Source organism: Bufo gargarizans, chromosome 4, assembly GCF_014858855.1.
Source record: "Bufo gargarizans isolate SCDJY-AF-19 chromosome 4, ASM1485885v1, whole genome shotgun sequence".
Classification (NCBI taxonomy): domain Eukaryota; kingdom Metazoa; phylum Chordata; class Amphibia; order Anura; family Bufonidae; genus Bufo; species Bufo gargarizans.
In genome coordinates, this window is record NC_058083.1 from 236,403,418 (window position 1) to 236,417,341 (window position 13,924).

Below are 13,924 nucleotides of genomic sequence, written 5' to 3' on the forward strand. Positions count from 1 at the left end.
GGAATGCAACATACCTTAGATGCCTTCAAAAGAATCTGCCTTCTCCAGCACTGCTCCCAGACTGCTAAGCTAGTACAGGGAGATGGTTAGATTCAAGCCGTGGATGATCGTCTACTGACATGTAAGTTCCACGAGGTATGCACCAGTACAGGACCAGAGTTGAGTGACTGGCATATTTCTATGGGCAATTATCTGGCTGGCATGTATATGGGTACTGCAGACACAGTACTGTGATGTGGTTATAACGACTGTATTTTATGGACAGCACAATATCATGACTACTTTTTGTGTAGCAGGTGGACAATGGTGTGGGCAATTCAGTGCTGATATCTTACTGTGTTGGCACTACTATGTGGTCTACACAACAGCTGGGAGTTTCTGCATGGACAGTTTGTAGGTACAGTTTGCTGTGGACACTAGTGTTTGGAAGAATTGATTCTTCATGACAGAACACCTAAACTACCAAACTACACTTTGTATATGACAGCTATACAGAAGGGTTAAGAACTATTGCAGGAGCTGTCAGGAAGTGCCGCTCTGGCAGTAAAAGCCATTGTACCATCATCTTAGTATCTTGTACAGTTATAGAGGAGAGAACAGAGGGCCCTCAGTTTCATATGGAACCATCAGCCAAAGTGTGTCACTGGTGCCGTATTGTAGCTGTGATCTGTGGGCTAATTCAGCCCCAAGGAAATAAACACACTAAAAGTCGATAAATGTATATAAAGCTGAGATTCCGGATGTTTTTCCCTCTGTACTAAATTATGGGTCAGAGAAACAGGGTTATGCAATCATGCAACTTCTTATGGCTTTCCTTAGGGCGCATGAACGCTCATTAGCGATGATCTTGCTATGTACTACTGCGAACGAGAAAATGCTCGTTCATCGGGCAATTCTGCGATCTGATGCCGGCAAACTACTAGGCATTATAGGGACGAGCGAAGGCATAGCGATCACTTCTCCCCATGCTGTGGAGAAGATGGCTGCATGTAATAGCTGCGGTCTCCCCCGCTAGCTAGCAAACGATTGCCGGGAGGGAACACTTCCCTTCCGACAATTGCTTGCTCAATCAGTTTGTCTACTACAGGCATTATACATAACTACCACAACATGTATTAGGCAACAGAGTAGGTATTCAATGTTCATGCAATTGTAACATAAATTGTGCACAAAATAATAAGAACTGTCTGCAAATTATTTATAGACATGCATGATGCATCATTTAAAGGGGTTGTCTGGGATACATATATTGATGACCAATCCTCCAACACGCTGGCATCCATTCTCCTGTGCAGTTTCTGGCCGTACAGCAGCTTGGTTGCCATTCACTTGAATGGGAAGTGAGGTGCAGTACCCCACCATAACCACTGCTTCTACTATCAGCTCTGTACAATGCACAGTTTCTGGCAGTACAGCAGCTTGGTTGCCATTCACTTGAATGGGAAGTGAGGTGCAGTACCACTGCTTCTACTATCAGCTCTGTACAATGCACAGTTTCTGGCTGTGGCACTGCCTATAACAGCTGATCAGTGGGGGTGCTTTGTGTCGGACCTCCACTAGTATGATATTGATGACCCTTCCTAAAGATAGGTCATCAATATCTTTTGCACCACGGAGGACTTGTCCCCTCTCCTTATATTTCAGTAAACAATTATTTTCCCCATAAAAAAACACTTCTGGAACTTCATTTCATGGACCTCTCCAGTGTGTCGTTCTTCTGCAATTTAGCCTTTTCGTTCTAGAGCTGGAGAACGGAAAGGACGGATTCGGCACATAATTGAGCCGAACGGAACCTAAGGACCCCATAGACTATAATGGGGTCGTTTAGGTTTCCGCTCAAAGGAAGATTTTTGCATAACTGCAAGTCCTGCGCGCACAACTTTTGTCTCCACTCCAAAATCATCTTCTGAGCGGAAACCTAACGGACCCCATTATAGTCTATGGGGTCCGTAGGCTCCGTTCGGCTCTGTTATGTGCCAAATCCGTCCTTTGCGTTCTCCTGCTCCTAAACGGAGGAGAACAGAAAGGCTAAACGCTGATGTGAGCGAAGCCTTACCTTCAATTTATTTCCCATGTGAAATGCTTTCATCAGCCTGCTGAAATAAATGTGGCTGTCACATGTCTTTGACAATTGGTCCTGTCAGCCCCCAATGACCCTTGAAATGACTGTCACTGATGGGTGGGAAATCTCATGTGGATGCTTGACAGATGTGATGGCAGCTGAGAAGCCGCACACTAGATTCCCATTACAGGATACTTTCTAATCCCTCACATTATCTACTGTAAATTATCCAGGTAATCCCATTCATATACTTTTTAGTTGATTACTGCGTGTCTGGGCATGGAATGATAGTAAGAGGTGGAGTACAAGGTGAATGGCAGCTGGCAGGCTCAGTCTTTGTTAGGCTGGTTTCACACTGCATCTTTTTTTTTTACAAAAACCCTGCATTTCTGTTGCTTTTTTTAAAGCAAAAAAATAATTAATAAAAGCCTCAGCAAGATATTACATGCTGTCAAAAAAAGAAATGACAAAACACCCTACAAACACAACTTTTTTTGTAGGAGTAATTTAAAACAGTTTCCCTGTGATTTTGCTCCCTGGGACATTTTAGCATGGCATTTTTCAGACATTTTCCGATAGACTTCTCTATAAAAAATAAAAAAAAACATAGTGTGACTGAAAATGCCACAAAAAAAAAACCTAGAATGTATGAATTTCTGGTGCTGTTTAAAAGTTATAAAAAGCTCAATAAAAAGTCATTGTGTAGCATCAGCTTCACATATATCAGGTGAATTTTAGTAAAAGTGATATTCCAGTTATATCAAGTTACCCCTATCCACAAGGGATAAGAGGCGTTTTGCTTTCTGTTTGTGAGATCCGTTCAGGGCTCTCGCAGGCAGTCCAAAATGGATCAGCTTTGCCCTAATGCATTCTGAATGGATAAGGATCCGCTCAGAATGCATCAGTTTGCCTCCGTTCCGTCTCCATTCCGCTCTGGAGGCGGACACCAAAACACTGCTTGCAAGTCAATGGGGACGGATCCGTTTTCACTGACACAATCTGGCACACTAGAAAACGGATCCGTCCCCCATTGACTTTCAATAGTGTTCAAGACGGAACCGTTTTGGCTATGTTAAAAATAATATAAACAGATCCGTTCTGAATGGATGCAGACGGTTGTATTATCGGTGCTGATCCGTCTGTGCAGATCCATGACGGATCTGCACCAAACACGAGTGTGAAAGTAGCCTTAGATCTGTGGGGGTACTACCGCTGGAACCTCCACAAGAACGAGAGCCCCAAACCCTGTGGAGCCACCCGAAATGAAGGGCGCAGGTAGTCGGAAATGCATGCAGCCAATCAGCTATCTCTGGAACTCACTAAGAAATTAATGGAGCGGCCATGCGCATTTCCGACCACCCGCTCCCTTCTTTTCAGAGGGGATTCCACAGAGTTTGGGGCCCTCATTCTCATGACTGGTGGGGGTCCCAGTGGTTGGACCCATACCGATCTAATGGTTATCCTCTATTCTGTGGGTAGGGGATAACTTGATATAACTGGAATACCCCTTTAATCTGCAATAGTTGTAAACCTGGACAGTATAAACTGTGGTATTAATCTCACCTAGCGCTTTTACTGCTTTCTGCTTGTCTAGTCGGGCTGAATACAACCTGCTCAAACAGGTGATTATAAGGTATTTCACAGTAATGTCACTTCCCCAAATCCAGGAGACCATTTTATGTAATTTTCACAAGCCCCTGTGTATAATAAGCTCAATTGTTGGCACAGGTTGTTTAGTACAAAGAAATCTAGTCTTTCTATATCCCAATTATCACACACACCCAAGCAACAAGAAAGCTATCGGCCTTCATAGCTAATCTTTTATCTTTCCAGTTGCAGTGCCAGAAGCAAACCCAGGGCTAGAGGAGCAAATTCCCTTCCAATTTCCTCATGTTCTTCCCTGATAGCAGAAAAACATGAGCATGTGAAAAGATTTAGGTGTATAGTACCTACAACAATCCACAAATTTTATAAATGATTATGTGGCTTTAACTAATATATAGTAGTAAGGCCTCTTTCACACGGGCGTCAGTTTTTTTGCCCGGATAAGAGGCGGGTGCGTTGCGGGAAAATGCGCGATTTTTCAGCGCGAGTGCAAAGCATTGTCATGCGTTTTGCACTCGCGTGAGAAAAATCGCGCATGTTTGGTACCCAAACCCGAACTTCTTCACAGAAGTTCGGGATCAGTGTTCTGTAGATTGTATTATTTTCCCTTATAACATGGTTATAAGGGAAAATAATAGCATTCTGAATACAGAATGCATAGTAAAAGAGCGCTAGAAGGGTTAAAAAAAATAATAATAATTTAACTCACCTTAGTCCACTTGATCGCGAAGCCCGGCATCTCCTTGTGTCTCCTTTGTTGACTAGGACCTGTGGTGAGCATTAAATACAGGTAAAGGACCTTTGATGATGTCACTCCGGTCATCACATGGTCTTTTACCATGGTGAATCACCATGGTAAAAGATCATGTGACGTACCATGTGATGACCGGAGTGATGTCATCAAAGGTCCTTTACCTGTATTTAATGCTCACCACAGGTCCTAGTCAACAAAGGAGACACAAGGAGATGCCGGGCTTCGCAATCAAGTGGACTAAGGTGAGTTAAATTTTTTTTAAATTTTTTTTAACCCTTCTAGCGCTCTTTTACTATGCATTCTGTATTCAGAATGCTATTATTTTCCCTTATAACCATGTTATAAGGGAAAATAATAATGATCGGGTCTCCATCCCGATCGTCTCCTAGCAACCGTGCGTGAAAATCGCACCACATCCGCACTTGCTTGCGGATGCTATGCGATTTTCACGCACCCCATTCACTTCTATGGGGCCTGCGTCGCGTGAAAATCGCACAATATAGAACATGCTGCGATTTTCACTCAACGCACAAGTGATGCGTGAAAATCAACACTCATGTGCACAGCCCCATAGAAATGAATGGGTCAGGATTCAGTGCGGGTGCAATGCGTTCACCGCACGCATCGCACCCGCACAGAAAACTCGCCCGTGTGAAAGGGGCCTAAGAGTCTGAGCTCTTTTCTCTCTGTCTACACTGAAAACTAGAAAAAATCCATTGACCAATCATTCAACCAGCGGCAACTGTTATAGTATCATAGGGAGGTGACTGGGTCACTTACCTCCATGGGAACAACTTATCCTGAATTCTGCTAACAGTGAAGGACAGTCCAGATTCCCAAACTTGAAGGCTTGGCCCAAAATTATCTAATGTAAATGGCCAAATCTGTCACCAGTTTTTTGGTGTCCTAACTAAGGACAACATAGACCAGTGACAGGTCTTCTTAGGAAAATGCTGGGTCACTTTCTTGAATTGACTCGTTTGCCAAAATCTTGTATTGAAAAGCCCCAGGACATGCCAATGAGTCCCCATATACATGAGCTCATGGCTCTCCCAGCTCCCCTGTCAGTCAGAGGTAGGTGGGTGGGGAGAGCCAGGAGCTCATGAATATCGGGAGCTCTTAGAACCTAGCAGCATAAAACTGGTGACAGAGTCCCTTTAAGATCAGACACATATTATATAACAGTTAAAAGGTTTGTCCGGTTTCCGGAGGAAACTAGACAAACCTCAAGATCAGCCAGCAATAATGAATTGGTAAGTAGTTATCTGAAAGATCCCGTTCCACTGCTTCAGTTTTTCCAGCTAGGCTGAGCAGTGATACCTGGCTGCAGCAGTAATATATTGACAACACGTGACTGCTGCAGCCGGGTAAATAGAGCCCAGCCAGGAGAAGCGGATCAGGTAAGTACTAAGCGTACATTGACTATAATGGGATCTGGCCACTTTCAGGCAGCATTTTTTGTCTGGCAGACAGCCGGCATTTATGCTGGAACAGGCTGCCAGATCTAATAACACTAGCAGTTCTTTATTGCAGGCTGATTCTGGAGGCTGTCTGTTTTTCTGAACCGGACAACCCTTTTATAGGGAAATGATCATTTTAAAATGTATTTCCCTTGACCTGACTCTAAAAATGTTCCTACACATCAGATGAATGTTTGCTGAACCCACCAATCCCAGTGGAACTGGACAACTAATTAATATGCACGATGGCCTCCCAATTCTCCCCCAGATGTCAGGGAAAAGAAGACTTCTGCATGTTCTCCTTCTTCTGGAGATAAGTCACCAGAGGTGTCTGCCAGCAGCATTTTTCCCTTCTTCCCATTGAGAACACATGCACCCTCAGCTGAGAAGACCATGCATATGTATGGGGTAGTGTGCAAACTGTTGTCAGCCACCTTAAGCAAATTACAGTAACATACAAAAGCAGCTTAATTTAAGGACCCTTTCAGACAATCGATAGAAAACTCATCCATATTCTAGAGGGTAAACAGGAGTGCAGTGGTTCTCACAGCAGGATGGTGCTTGCTGCAATCTCCTCGGCACGGACCGAACGTGAATTCATGGACTATAAGGGGTCAGTGTTCAGTCTAAACTCAAAAAGAAATCTCACTAGTCTAAAAAGGACTGTAATGGATATGAATATGTGGGACACTAAACTAAAATGTAGTCCAAGGACTATTAACCAACTGTCTACACTACAGACTAGATGCTGGCCTTCTTGGTTATTTCTCATGTATTATCCTTTCTAGAATGGCTAGTAAATGGGAAATTGATTGATGTCCTCCGCTCTCCTACATTTACACAATGAAATACATAACTAGGAGCCCAGTGGAGGGTTTGAAGAGTCTGAGGGAATGGAGTTATTTAAATCTGGCCTCAGCTAGCTTTGGTCAATGAGCCTGGATTTAACTTCATTTAGCTTCAGCATAATTTCATATACTGAAAACCACAAAGCAATAGGCAGCTTTATGCAGCTCAAACAGACACTCAAAGTCAATCTCACTGTTTGGACAACATAATAGCTTCATATGCAATCTTTATACAAACATTGTGGACAGAACAACAGAATAACTTCCCGTCTGAACATTTCATATGGGATGAAGTCATTTACAAAGCAACCACGCTCATCCTGTGCCTTACAATGGGAATATAGTCAGCAAAGTCTCCATATGTTAATGAGGAGGGGGTGACTATATACTGTGGTCCCTCAAGTTACAATATTAATTGTTTCCAGGACGACCATTGTAAGTTGAAATCACTGTAACCCTATGGAAAACCATTAAAGGGGTTCACAGCATTTCCTTGCTCCAATGCATCGCGCAGCGCAAGGCTCTGTTTGTTGTGTCACCTCAGTATTCTAGGTGGAGTACCCGCCTCCAAAACAGCCAAGGGCAGCGCTATAGACCTCCTATTTGTACTGGTGACGTCACCGGGCTGACTGCTAGACGGAAGTCTCCACCTAGCATAGTGATACACAACAAACAGAACCTTGCACTGCGTGATGCAGGGAGATGCTCCAATGCTCTACTCATACATAGTAAATGAGTAAAGAAGAGGTTATATCCAGGTTCAGCTCTGAACCCGGAGAACCCCTTTAATTTGTTCCAAAAGGCTAAAAATGTCATCCTAAGATAAGAAAAAGTGAAATTTTAAGAAAAATAAGATGGATAAAGCAAGCCCCTATGTAAGAAAAAGACAGAAATAAATTCTAGAAGCTGTAGAGGACTTTATGTGTGCAGGAGCTTCTTCGGGGTCTTGCATACTACATACATGTACCAGCGTCTTAAGGAGAAGCTCATCCTGGTACAGACATGGGGCAGTTTAGAACATGTTGTAACGCACAGAAGCTACTAGACGACCAATAAAGGTGTTTTACCAGTAAAATGGCCATGTCGATTGGTTGGATCGGAGTCTGAGGCATTGTACGTTGAGTCTAGTTTCAACTTATGATGGATCAGAAAAGACCATTGTATGTTTAAATATTGTATCCTGAGACCATTATATCTTGAAAGATCCCTATACTCATGCTAATAAAAGGTGGACATATATGTTGGGTTTGCAGTTTCAATTTTTTTCTGCAGTTATTGAAGCCAAAGCCAAAAATGCATCATGAACAGATAACACATATTAAAGACATACTAAAGACAGGAGCTCTCATTGGTTGGTAGGCAAAGTGTACTAATAGAACATTCAGAATACACAATAGGAGGGACGTGTGGGACGTGTGCAAGAAGAGCAAAGAACTAAGGAGCCCAGATTTACTAATGTACTGTCTCTGCGCCAAAAATGTCTGAAAAAGTGGTGCAAATTGGCACATCTAGGGATTCTACACTTTTTTAACATGCCCAAAAGGGGTGTTGCTTAATGAGAAATGGGCTAAGCTTCGTGGAAATGGGCAGTGTCTAAGATGCACCATCTTGTGCCAAAATTTTAGTGCAAATGTGGGGTAAAACCCTATCTCAAAGTAAGGCCTCATGCACACGACTGTAGTTCTGGTCCGCAATCCGAGCCGCAGTTTTGGCGGCTCGGGAGAGGACCCATTCACTTCAATAGGGCCGCAAAAAAATGCGGACAGCACTCCATGTGCTGTCCGCATCCGTTGCCCCGCAAAAAATAACATGTCCTATTCTTGTCCATTTTGCGGAAGCTGCCCATGTGCCTTCCTCAATTTGCGGAACGGAACGCCCATTGTAGAAATGCCTATTTTTGTCCGCAAAACGGACAAGAATAGGAAATGTTCTATTTTTTGGGCGGGCCATGAACGGATCAATGGATACGGATAGCACACGGAGTGCTGTCCGCATCTTTTGCGGCCCCATTGAAGTGAATGGGTTCACACCAGAGCCGCAAAAACTGCCGCAAAAGCCTGAGCCACTGTGATAAATCTGGTGCAGGTCAGACAGCCTGGCTAAGATTACACCATTTATAGGATTGCTAAATCTGGACCAGAGTCTTAAAATATAGCTTGAACTAAGAAAACCATCAAAATGCAGTAACTGAAGCTGCCATTAAACTGTAACATAACTCATAACTCTAACTTCTCTGTATCATTCCCACACCTTCACTGTCGGAGACTCTCACAGATGGCCTCCTTTAGATGCCTGGTAATGATAACATAGGATTCTGAACTCTGGGAGTGACCTTCCTTTCCTTGTTTTTCCCACAATCTTCCTCAGTTTGGTTTCTCTTCCCTCCTTTGTTTCTTACTTCTTTCCTAAACTCTCACACTCTAATATACATTTTAAATATATATATATATATATATATATATATATACACACACACACACACACACTCATTAGCAAAAAACAAAAACAAAAAAAACATAAAGGAACCAGGTAGATTGCTGCAAAGCTCAGCATGCAGTTCTATCTCAGGCAGATATGTAAATGATTACAGTTGTGATCTGATCAGACTGTGGGTCTTACTACAAGAGGGCATTAAAGTGTTTCCCCATTGCCCTACAGAACAGCTCTCAGATGGTACTTTTGGGTAGTGTAGAGAGATGGTTAACTGCTACAATGCAAAGATATTTTGCTCAGTTGAGGGGGCACATTGGTCATTTTGACTAAATTTCCCCCCCCCCCCCCCCACTCATCTAGACCATTCTGACTTAGTTGTTAGAAGGTTTTGGAAGCAGTGGTTACGTGAGGACATGAACATATGGCGACCAGGCTCTGGGCGGCCGAGACGGGTCATTAGAGAGGAACTTTAGATCCATCGACAAGCATGGGCAGCTCCGACAATTTCATTGTCCGCCATCCAGACACAGCTGGTATCTTTATTACACACCGCTGTATGTGTCCAGGCCAGGCACTTGGCACCTATCACATGTTCTGACAGCCTGCCACCATCACCTTTGTTTACAGTGATATTTAATATTGTATCACCATTATATTCACACATATAAAGTTTGAGTTTATCCTAACACCTCCTTCTTCATGCAGTATTTTTTACTGTGGGATAAGGCATACCACAAATGTACTCTAGTTCTTTGTCTTGTCTTAACCTCTATGGTACAGCGTTACATTTTTATACTTGGGTCCTGAAAGTACTAGACAGTTTTTTTTTTTACTGTCTCTCTAGATGTCATTTATAATGGCTTTGTCACCTCTCCTGACATGTCTGTTTTAGTAACTACTTGCTTTTCCCATGCAATAACAATTCTATGCAATGTAACTATGACTCTATGTTGTGCCATCCCTCGATTATTCCTAATAGAAGCTTATGAATAAACTGTCAGCAGCTTGTAATAAAGGTCTTTACCATCGTTACCAGTCAAGGGTGTTAACCTGTACAGTCACTGGCAGCACTGATCGGATAGTGTCAGACCTGCAGGGACACGCTCCCAATCAGAAACACCTACTTGGCAATCTATGCATGAATACTGTCAGGAAAGGTGACAGATACTCTTTAGAAAAATGCAATAAATGCTATTAAAAAATAAACTGACATTCATGACCCCTTTTCTGTAATAACTAGATCCAGATGTTTCTTTACTCCCATATATTACTACATACTATTAATGAATAATTCTGCTGCTCTGAAGCTACCACTGGATGGCATATAGCTATGTAAAAAGATGCCAGGGCCTAATGCTATGGTTTCGTAGTGGCTTGTGGCTGCGATCTTCCTCGGCTAGTGGAAAATCGTTATGATGAGTTTAGTCTGGTTACTTTGGCAGACAGATTGTTCTTAATTAAAAATGCTTCCCAGAAAGGAAAGCCTGGAGTTGGACCAACTCCCACTACTTATGTGATAGACACTACAGGAAGGGCTCCACTCTGAGAATGGTAAGTAACTGACATGAACAGATGAATGGTGCCATAGTGATAAGCATCTTTTCAGTGGGAACCACGGGTGATCTGACTGGAGTTTGTACTTTGGAGATTTATATAATTGTACTCATTCGGCTTTTTTTCAGGCTTCCTTTTCTGCCCTTTTCTGGTAAAAGCTATTTTGTACACAGCGCTGGTTGTGTCCGCCAGTCAAGGACGGCATAAAGATATCATCAGATTTCATAATGTCACATGCATTTCTTGCCTTTCTGTTGTGACTAATTCATGTGACAACCACCTTGATGCCACAGCGTTACTAAGCAATGAGAGGGAGCACAGTATATGGTTGCAGTCTTGGGGGTACTTTTACGTGAATACAACTGGTCCAGAATGTGGGGGAACCTTGACCACACATAACATATCTTAAGGTCAAAAAGTATGTTTTCTCTTTGACAATGAATAACCTTTACGCAGTTGATCTTTTCTCTCTACAAATAATACTCTCTTCATATCTTGCTGTGAGACTCTGCTATAAATATTTGCAATCCCCCAGCTTTGAAACGAATCCAGACGTCATGCTGATTCATCACTAAAATACCAGAAGCCTTATTTTTACTACACTTCTCCCGGTATGGCTGAACCACAAATGCACTGTGATCTCATACACGTTCATATACTTTGGATCTGATGCCTCATTTCAAGAAATAAGCTGAATGCAGTAAAAATTAAATACAACACTTCAGGGAAACAGGCCCGACAGACAATATCCTTATTATTAAAGCAGTGAATCTGTAGAATTGTTGTTCAACATCTATCTAACTTGGTATCACACCCAAGGACTTGCATCATAGAACTGTAAAAGACAGAAACCACCTATGGCTCTTATACAAACACACTATCTTAGTGGAGTAGTTGAAGTAGCAAATTAGTAGTGACGATCATATATAACAAGTATGTGGTACATCAAGAGTTCTACAAATACCCATTTTATGAACGCGTGCACATACGGGAAAATGCAATTAAAAGAAATACTCCTCTAGGAATGCAACATAAGCCACTCAGCTCATTAAAATTTTTCAACATTAGGGTCAGGCTACAAAACGAACAAAAAACATATATGAACTGACTATACACAAGAATGGATATTATGTGATCACCTAGATAATACATTATATATACATAGACAGTGCAATCAGCTTTTCTGGTGTAGTCACAAATGTCCATTACCATATAAACTACGCAATAAATATTAACATTTCAACATCTATTTCATGAGAAATCTCATGTTCTTACCGTAAAAACATTTAACTGATGATTAATGACATCTGTCTCCATTCCCACAGCACCTTGGGATTCTTCATGTTCTTCTACTGTTCCAAGCTGATCAACAAATTGTCTTAATGTGCTATAAAACTCTTCTATTCGGGTAATAGTGTCATCAATGTTTTCTTCTCTGGATTTTCCTCGGTCAAGGAGTTTATTACACTGTTTATTTAAGGCTTCCAGGTCCCTCTTGATACCAATAAGATCTGGAGAGGACTCAGTGGTCAACATCATCTTACATGTCTTGTTGGCATTGTCATTAGTTGTTATGAGAGCTCCAAGTTTCTGGAGGAATTTACTGATGTCCTGTTTCTGAGTCTGTAATATATGTCTATCTCTCCCAACTGGGGACATGCTGTCAAGTTCATCATCCAACTCTGCAAACTGGGCAAACATTTCTCGAATACTGTTCTGGAAATGTCCAATTCCTTGTAACTTAGTTTCTAAAAATGAGCATTTTTCATCTACTTGCTCACTGATAGTCTTATGTTTCTGTTGAAGTGACTCTGCTTGAAGAAGATGATCAGAAACACCTTGTGCATCTAAGGCCTCTACTAGCAATTCTTGTGCCATTCTTTTGCAACGTTCTACTTGTGGTTTTAAGCCCTGAAGGGCTTTTTGTTGGGTCTGCATTATGGTCAGGTGTTTGTTGCTACATGCTTTAGCTCCAAGTGAATCATGTATGTCCAAATGCTCTTGTGCTGCAACCAGTTGATTCTCAGCCTCTTTCATGGACTCCTGAAAATCTTTAAGTCGTAATGCCATATTCTCCAAAGTGTCTCTTTTATTCTGCAGGTTGTCAATTAGAGATTCCATCTTGTTGTTTAGCATATTGCTCTCCTCCATGACTATTTCTTTATCCACCTGACAAGATGCTAATAAACTATCTGCAGCGCTCTTTAGCATCTCCAACATCCCACGCTGCTTGTCAACACTTTTTTGTATAACTTTCACTTCTGCAATTGATTTATCTATCGCTTCATCATCTACTGAAGGTCTGAGTTCACATACTTTATTTTGATGCTCCTCAACCCAAGGCAGGATATTATCTACTAGGTCTCTATACTTTATAGCCTTCTGCTGACAATCTATTAAATGGCTTACCCTGTTAGATATCTGCTTATTAATTTCTTCCCATTCACATTTAAGCATGGAGAGCTGACTCTGACGTTTGACCTTGCCTTCTCCTTCTGTTTTCTGTAAGAGTTTTTCACCTTCTTCCATGACCTTCTCAAAGGCATCTTGCTGGCTATTCACAGTATTCTGCATTTGTTTTGTTTCTGTAATTGCTGACTTCAGAATATCAGGTTTGGCTGAAATGGGTGCGGCCTCCTTTTGTTCTTTTTTCGTATTTTCTATCCAGGTCTGGAAATCCTCAGACAATTGATGAAATTTTTGAGAGCTGACAAATGCAGATTGTAATTGTTCTACATGGGCAGCTATGGATATAAAATGATTCATTTACTTAACAAAATCACAGAAGATGGTAATACTAAAATAATAGAAACAAATTAGAATAGATTTATGCAACTATTGCAAAATAAAATAGAGCTATTGCCCCAGGAAGTCCTGCAGTGATGGTGTTACATACAGTAGATCATTCACGAGACTGCTGCAGCCAATCAATGACTTGCTGTACATAGCACATTGGTATCGTGGCACTCCACTCTATGACATCTGTAAACCCTAATTTCCTGTGTAGTGGGCAATCTGTGTCAGCGGCTCTCTACTCTGGCAATGATATCCTTATGTCCCAATGGAAAGGAGTTGAAATCCTCTTTTGACATGAATGGTACAATTGGTGTACTGAAAAAGGAAACTGACACCAAACCTTTGACAATACTGACAACACAAAATAGTCAATTTAGTAGTTTTTTTTGTATTATGTGTATTATGAAAATCA

The 13,924-nt window shown here is 41.8% G+C and overlaps 1 protein-coding gene across 15 annotated transcripts in view; it reads right to left on the reverse strand.

Annotated features, from left to right (window-relative positions):
* The window catches only part of DST (dystonin), a 566,706-nt gene that overhangs the window by 114,728 nt on the left and 438,054 nt on the right, over window positions 1-13,924 (reverse strand). For all 15 annotated transcript variants that reach the window (XM_044290838.1, XM_044290839.1, XM_044290836.1 and 12 more), the window contains one exon: window positions 11,992-13,460. In XM_044290838.1, the coding sequence (XP_044146773.1) occupies window positions 11,992-13,460 (1,469 nt within the window). The remainder of the gene's footprint in view (window positions 1-11,991; window positions 13,461-13,924) is intronic.